Source organism: Diaphorina citri, unplaced genomic scaffold (assembly GCF_000475195.1).
Source record: "Diaphorina citri unplaced genomic scaffold, Diaci psyllid genome assembly version 1.1 scaffold10, whole genome shotgun sequence".
Taxonomy (NCBI): domain Eukaryota; kingdom Metazoa; phylum Arthropoda; class Insecta; order Hemiptera; family Psyllidae; genus Diaphorina; species Diaphorina citri.
Genome location: NW_007377449.1, coordinates 625,148 through 633,215, shown reverse-complemented (window position 1 = coordinate 633,215; position 8,068 = coordinate 625,148). Strand labels below are relative to the sequence as shown.

The following is an 8,068-nucleotide window of genomic DNA, read 5'->3' as shown; positions in this document are numbered from 1 at the left end:
CCTAAGGATACGGTGTCTGTATCATATTGATAATCTATACGATTTTCCGACTAGATCTGCATGAGATACTGTGTGCCTTTCACTTTATCTAACTCAGCATTACTTGATGGATCGAGCCATACTACATTTAAAATTATCTTACGTTCGGACTTCTGGACCTCAACCAACTTACGACGCGTTCCACCACCACGGTAACTAATACGTCGCTCTCAATGTATCTCTGGGTAGGTACAGAGATTCGTTATAGAATTGTGAAATACTACTTCCCTTCTTGTGTCAATTACGACCACGGATATAAATAAAACGGACATTACTTATTCAGGTAAATCATTACGATCACCGGAATAAATATGGCAGGACTTCAGTAAATCATTACGACCACGTAAAAACTGACGAACTTATTCAAGTAGATGGGGTTTGCAACTTTCGTGAATGATAACAGTTTAGAGTTTTAAGTCTAAGTTTTACAGTAACCCTAATCGGTGGGTGCTGAAGCACCCTATGGTCCACTCGTGATTTTCGAGCCAGGGAATCCCGAATCACATCCCCTTTTATAGGCGATTCCTACCCAATTCGAAAATGCTTATATGCTTGTGAACCGATGAATTTCGCTCACCACTGGTTTTTCCACTTGCTATTCAGGCTTGAATACTTAAAGTACATAGTCAGCTCCCCTTGAGAAGCAGAGACAAGATAACACAAGAGAAGTATTGCGTACCCTTGAGGGCCTATAGGCTAAGCCAAGGCTAAACAGTCGTCTCTTTCTCCGGCACTTGTTTAGCTAACCACTGTGTTTCCCCTTTGTTATCGTTTGATTGTCATTGGGATCATGAATAGCCGCTCCAGGAGTATAATCGTATATAACATTAACTTATTCTGTATCAATATCCCGTATCACTATATAACCTACTCGGAGCTTGGTATACCGAAGTATATACTATACTGATGTAACCATCACGGCACAGTTCTCCGGTCGGTATCATCAATCTTTTTACACATTTCGGACTCTATGTTCGTTTCCGAATTGAGTGAAATATAAAGATAGGGCCAGTGAATACGAGTCTGGATGTATCCAGATAGTCCGCCAGACAAGCGGCCGTACCTAAACGGATGACAGTATTGCTATGCTTAGTTTGATTTGAGAACATGCTTATCAACTCTCTTGGGTCGAATTAGAGAAATACCACTGTACGAAATTACGAATACACCAAAACCACACGAAATTTTAATCGAAAATGTCTGGCGTTTCAGAGACCTCTGTATTCCGAGTTCCGAGTATGTGGTAGCCGCCTCTCTTCTCTTCTTTAGCTATCTGGTCTATGCGAAATGCAAGAGTCATTAATTTAATTCTATTAAAATAGCCTGTCTGATGAAAATAATCTCGAGGGGGCGTTTTACAGGAGTACCTCTAATAGGCAAAAAGTACAGGGTACTGAATAGAGGAAGGCCATTCACTCGGTTATAAAGGGAGGTAAGTAGAGGTACTAATGCGATTAGGGAATGATTGGTGAATACTTGAATAGCTCTGTTCAGACTCTGAACTTCAGGGGTACCATTTTCTCTATCGAAGTTGTAAAATAAGGAGAGAGAAGATATCTTCTTCATGGAAAATACGAAAATTGTCTTCAAATAAACAATTCTCTAACGAGTCTAACGGAATGTATAGCCTAGCCTCCAAACAATTTACAATTTCTTACATAAACCAAAGCAAAGCCTCGTTAGCTCTTCTCTCCTCTTGACAAATCTTCAGAGATCATAATCCTAAACGAGGTACCTTAATCTTACATAAACCAAAGCAAAGCCTCGTTAGCTCTTCTCTCCTCTTGACAAATCTTCAGAGATCATAATCCTAAACGAGGTACCTTAATGGTTGTGATGAGCGATTAGTTGATTACGTAATCGTACTAATGACCGAATAACACAAGGTAACTCAACTGATGAATGTCTGGAGGTCGGACCGTTCGTTTGGATAACTCGAGAACATTAAATTTAACAAGGTGTCATTTTCTTCTACTACACTGTATAATTACCTACTTCAAAGAAATACAAATATGATAGGAAATATACCCTGTTGCACTATCTCATGAGACGAAAAACAATGTTGAAAAAATAATCGTATTCTCTCTAGTTCAAATCAAGGCGGATAAACAAGCCGATAATTGTGACAAACAGAACAATTAAAAGTGTTTGTGTTATTGCATCTAAGTTCAGTATATTGTTCAGGAAAATCCAGACCCAACCCAGTTAGTATGGATGTTGACAATTTCTTGATCCGGAAAAAACTGCACTAAATTATATTCAACTCTTCCCAGTAGGTAAATAAAATCTGTAGAGTTCCAAGAGAAATGGTTCAGGCTGGCTCCGAGTTTCACGTCTTGACAATGTCTTCAATAATGTAGGCATTTAGAGGGTTAGTCATTTCAAGAATGTCTACCATTTGACATTTAGGATAGGTATACAGTATACACAGATAAAATTTACTTACAGTAGAATATTTTGACTTAGTAGACATTCTAGCAGCTAGCTTGTCTCTGTGTTATTACTGTTACTAGTTATTAGACAGAACAGCATTCTCTTCAGATTGCTAGGTTTGAAAAGAATGTCAATTAACAGATTTTTATTATTTATTTATCATTAAGTATGACTATTCACTATTCTTCTTCTGTCGAAATGACAAATCACAATATTCTAGCCTGCTCACTCTAAAAATTATTCCAAGTAATTTTTGCATTCTTACCTAATAATAAATTAAATTTCAATTTCGATTTTAATCATTTTAGATTGCTGTGCCTGACCTAGGTTTATCAAATGTCATTAGTCCGGTATTTTCCCATGAATGTCAACATTAGACCAAGTCTAGAGAGTCTAGAATCACTTCTGTACACGAGTACCTCTGTAAGTTCTCAAAAACAATTACTAGCTTACAATATTTTGTAATACTCGTATAAGTTACAATGCGCAAAAAGCACTGATATCCCCCAAAAATACTCTTCGTGGTAAAAAGTTACCCGCCAAGTCTAAAGCCGAAAAAAAGTTGTGAAATCCCAGACTTGATATTCGTATTGATTAACACATTGTAAAACCAAACTTCTCACATAGTAACATGAGAGCACGATGTAGGCAGAAAGATGTAATGTGGTCGCATATAATCGCCAGATATGGAGTTTCTCGAAGGTTTTGTAACATCTAATTTATACATCAATGTTTGTGGCTAGGATCTCACAGTATCGATTTCTCATGTAATGCGATAACGATGAGAGATTCACCACTTCTGTGGTCATTGGTGATGATCTGTGCTAGATCAATATGAGGACAGGCTTCAGGTTTGTGGGGTTTTAGGTTTTCGGTTTCGGGAAAAGGTTTCTTCTAAAGTCTAACTCCAGGAAGATATCTTCAGAAGTCACGTTGTTGGTGAGTTTGTTCCCATTCTTATATCTTCAATTTGTTTCCATAGATTGATAATACTAACTTGCTCTTCTATCTCCATCTTATTTGTAACCTAATTTTGAAGTATGTGTCAGAGAAATGATTTCCTTCAAATTCCCGGATACCTCTGTATTAGGATCATTCTAGATGTCTCTGTAACCTAGCTCTGTGGTTACAAGATAATCTGTCACGCTTGATTGGTTCTGTGGAATTTAATCGCGGTATAACGAGCTGCAAATTGATTAAAAACATTGTGACAGTTTCACCATGGAGCGCAATTCAGGGAGTCCGAGGTTAGGAGGTTGGCTTCACCGCTAATTTCGTCTGACAAAGTACGTTCTTATTATAAGTAGGCAATTAAATTTTACCTTATATCCATTATCTTACCTTAATTTCAGACTGTAAAATCAAGAATTTGCCGTCATTGTATTAGTACACTAGGCAGAGGTACTGATAAGTTGATAACATAGTTGGTAAAGCAAGGAATGCGTTTAATTGCACAATTAGGAAGAAGGTGCTTCATACATTACGAATATTTAAATTTTAATCTCATCATTCCCGCTCATTTTAAACTAGCATTTTCCTCTATAACTACTTATCTAGTCGTAGTTACCTATAAATTACCTGTCAAGTGGATTCGGAACTAAATAGATAGAGCTCGTAAGTACTTACATCCAATATGGGTAACAAACAATTTTATTTTTCGAATAATTTAAAAATAATAATTACCTAGGTACCTCTAGAAACATAAAATAAAGAAATCAACTTTCTTCTTTTACTATGACACTTTTACCACTCAATTGGGGCCGACGTACTGAAATAAAGGAATCAACTAGATACCATTTTGTGCAAAATTATCACCTTACTTACTTAATTTCCGTGTCCTCTTCTTTCTCATCAAATCTTTCTTCCCCAGTAATTTGAGACGTAAATTGCCCTGAAATTAACTACCTCTAATCCTATAAAGTACCCAGTAGAGCTAATACATGGCGCACAGTCATCACTACCATTACAAACTGCCTTATAAGGGGAGAAAACGCCCATGTTGCTGAAAAAGTGAGCCAAGAAGCGTTTTGAGGTCGTAATGTCGTAAATTCTGACGCTTTTGAAAGTGAGAACACTTGTACTTTTTTTTTTTTTTTTTTTTTTTTTTTTTTATGCCACCAATATCTTTACATATCAGCCTACAACAATCAAGCACAAAAAGTACCTACCTAGATAAAAGTCAAATAAAACAATCAAACAAATATGTAATCCCAAATCCTCAAGAAACCAATTTGTTCTCTGCATCCGATCTTACTCCATAGCAGAGGAAGTAATAGATGAAATCTCGGGGTACCTAGTCGAAAACAATTCCATTGAGGATTTGAATGAATATCTTATCAGCTATGCAAGAATACCAGAACATTCTATGCCATACCACACAGTACTCGCTAAGATATTTGGTATAGTCGCTGCTAACTCAACCATCCTACCAAATACCAATGAATGCTGTCTGGTTTATAAATCTCCCTGTGATGTGTTCCACTCACTTTCACCTGTTATCACGAAGGTATGCCAGGAATTCAGCCCGATATATTGCACTCGAACACAGCTTACAATGAGTTCAATGAAGTACTTTGTGCTTAAGTGTTTTATCTGTGATGTTATTTTTAGAATATATAACATAAAGTAAACACAACTTTGAATGAAATGTTCTTACGTTCACCTCAACAACGTGGAGACACGTTTTAGCTTTCAGAAGCACTATCGAAATCACCATGTTCAGTTTCATCATGGGATTGGTCAACTGCACTGTTAAAATCTTGAAATACCAGAGGTTCACAGTTCACTCGAATCAGAAAACCAACATTCTTACTTAATGAACAATTCAGACGAACAAAATTCATGCAAGTATTAATGAGAGAAAAAAAAAATAATAATAATAATAATAAAAAACCATTTTGTAGTCATACCTACTAAGCTAGCACACTAGCTACGAGATTTGCATTGAGCAACATTAGTAATTAATTTTGAAAAGTATCGCTGTGGTCAAAAGAATCACACTTTTCAGTTTGTTGATGAGTTGACTATTCAGTCAATGAGTGATCCTTAAACATGTAACTTACTCTTTGACTCTCTATATAGGTACAGTCCTTTTCCTTCTTTCCAGAAGACTACTCAGTAACTGAGTGATCCTAAAACATGTAACTCACTCAGCTCCCTATAGATAACGCTTGATTGGTTCTGTGGAATTTAATCGCGGTATAACGAGCTGCAAATTGATTAAAAACATTGTGACAGTTTCACCATGGAGCGCAGTTCAGGGAGTCCGAGGTTAGGAGGTTGGCTTCACCGCTAATTTTGTCTGACAAAGTACGTTCTTATTATAAGTAGGTAATTAAATTTTACCTTATATCCATTAAGTATCTTATCCTATAGATAGGTATGTAGAGATGGAGTCACACTCATTGACTGAGTAGTTCACTGGAAAGAGTAGTTCTTTTCCATAACTCACTCTTTGTACATCCCTGGCTCAATTTTGATTCCCAGGTTCAGATGGAGTTCATTTTCGATTCCTAGAGTTCATTGTCACTGACTTGTTATTTGTTATTAATGATAGTGCTCCCTCAATTGCAATGACGCACGGTAGGTAATTGCTTCAAAATTTCCAGCATTCAAGATAAAGTGTAATTATTGTGTACATTAATTTGAATATGTTTACCTGTTATTAACTGTGTTTAAAAGGTGTGTTATGCGTTGGCTCAGAGCGTTACCCCTATAGGGATATGTCTAATATATGAGATCTCAAAATAAGCGAGGGTGAGTGCACTCTGCGTGAATCAAGGGCAATGTAAATGTAAAACATGTATGAGTGCTATGTAAAACAGAGAAGACTTATACAGTGTGATATGTGGGACATTTTACGTACATGGGACATTTGTAGACTGGGACATGGGTAGATAGTGTAGATTGTATATTACATACTAGGCACTGTAGGTTATAATGGACAAACAGAACAATTAAAAGTGTTTGTGTTATTGCATCTAAGTTCAGTATATTGTTCAGGAAAATCCAGACCCAACCCAGTTAGTATCGATGCTGACAATTTCTTGATCCGGAAAAAAACTGGACTAAATTATATTCAACTCTTCCCAGTTTACCTCCGAATTTCACGTCTTGACAATGTCTTCAATAATGTAGGCATTTAGAGGGTTAGTCATTTCAAGAATGTCTACCATTTGACATTTAGGATAGGTATACACAGATAAAATGAAGAAGGTGAACGTGTGGAAGCGGCTGCGAAATCCATGGTTATCATTCTGAAAGCAGAAACCGAGGTACATTAGTTGACAGTGAAAACTACGAGGATATATAGGGAGGACAGAGAAAATAATGAGAAAAAAAAAAAGATTTTGACAGTAAAAGACTAGGATATAGTCGAAATGGAACGGTAAGTTTTACAGAAATAAGGTGAAATAGCAGACAGGAACTTGTCCAGATCCCGTCTCTCTTCGGGGGTCAGTTTGGTACCAGTGGACATTTTCATTTTTGAAATTCTTTTATGTACAACTTGATGGATTTGAAAAATTGATGTTTCTCAACTTTCAAGTTATTTTTTAATGTGTATGGTACTGTGTATTGTTTTAAACAAAATGTTAGAGATGCCAAATTTTGAATTCGGCAATCTTCAAGTATACAAGTTATAGGCACAATGATCGCGTTAAAACAAAATTGTTTACGTTAAAAATTAACAAAAGAGATTCAACTAGTCACTTTACAAACGAACTTTTTAGCTTTTTCGATTTTTTTGTTACCTTTTTAGTTTTTTAAAACAAATTTAACTTGTAAAATGGTTATTAGAAACCGTCTATAACAACTCCTGCCAGGGAACGACACAAATGACTCTAAAGGAATCACACATCAAGAGTTTCTTCTTAAACAAAAGCATGGTGGAATTGGACATGGATGTGAAATGAGAGCTGGATGCAGCGGTAGAGTTGCTGAAGAAACTAGAAGACGAAGAAGGTGAACAGTTTACCTGTTGTTGAACCTAACATGAGAACCACAGTATACAATCCACTTGTTTAACTGGTTGTTAATCCTATCAAATCCTTGGAATAAAAACATAAATAATTTATCAAACCAACTAATAATGATTTAATTAAATAAATGAATGAATAAATAGCTGGAATTGGCCATCACTTACCCAAACATCCTTGTTAGAAGCGGGGTTGCATTTCGTGTAGACTTTGGCACCCAGGCGGGATTCTACAATGATGACCGCGGATTTGAGAGCCAAAAATTTGGCGAACTTGTCCAGATCCCGTCTCTCTTCGGGGGTCAGTTTGGTACCAGTGGACATTTTCATTTTTGAAATTCTTTTATGTACAACTTGAAACTTTACACGAAAATAACAAATTTGTAAGTAACGATAGGAAAGATGGATTTGAAAAATTGATGTTTCTCAACTTTCAAGTTATTTTTTAATGTGTATGGTACTGTGTATTGTTTTAAACAAAATGTTAGAGATGCCAAATTTTGAATTCGGCAATCTTCAAGTATACAAGTTATAGGCACAATGATCGCGTTAAAACAAAATTGTTTACGTTAAAAATTAACAAAAGAGATTCAACTAGTCACTTTACAAACAAACTTTTTA

General features: G+C 36.1%; 1 protein-coding gene across 1 annotated transcript in view; it reads right to left on the bottom strand.

The window, feature by feature from the left end:
• LOC103506104 (autophagy-related protein 13-like) overlaps positions 1 to 8,062 on the bottom strand; it is a 32,227-nt gene extending 24,165 nt beyond the window's left edge. Inside the window, exons 1-2 of the mRNA XM_026821216.1 lie at positions 7,851 to 8,062; positions 7,616 to 7,805 (exon numbers count right to left, since the gene is read on the bottom strand). Coding sequence (XP_026677017.1) covers positions 7,616 to 7,777 — 162 coding nt within the window. The 5' untranslated portion in view covers positions 7,778 to 7,805; positions 7,851 to 8,062. The remainder of the gene's footprint in view (positions 1 to 7,615; positions 7,806 to 7,850) is intronic.
• Positions 8,063 to 8,068: the final 6 nt, after the last annotated feature.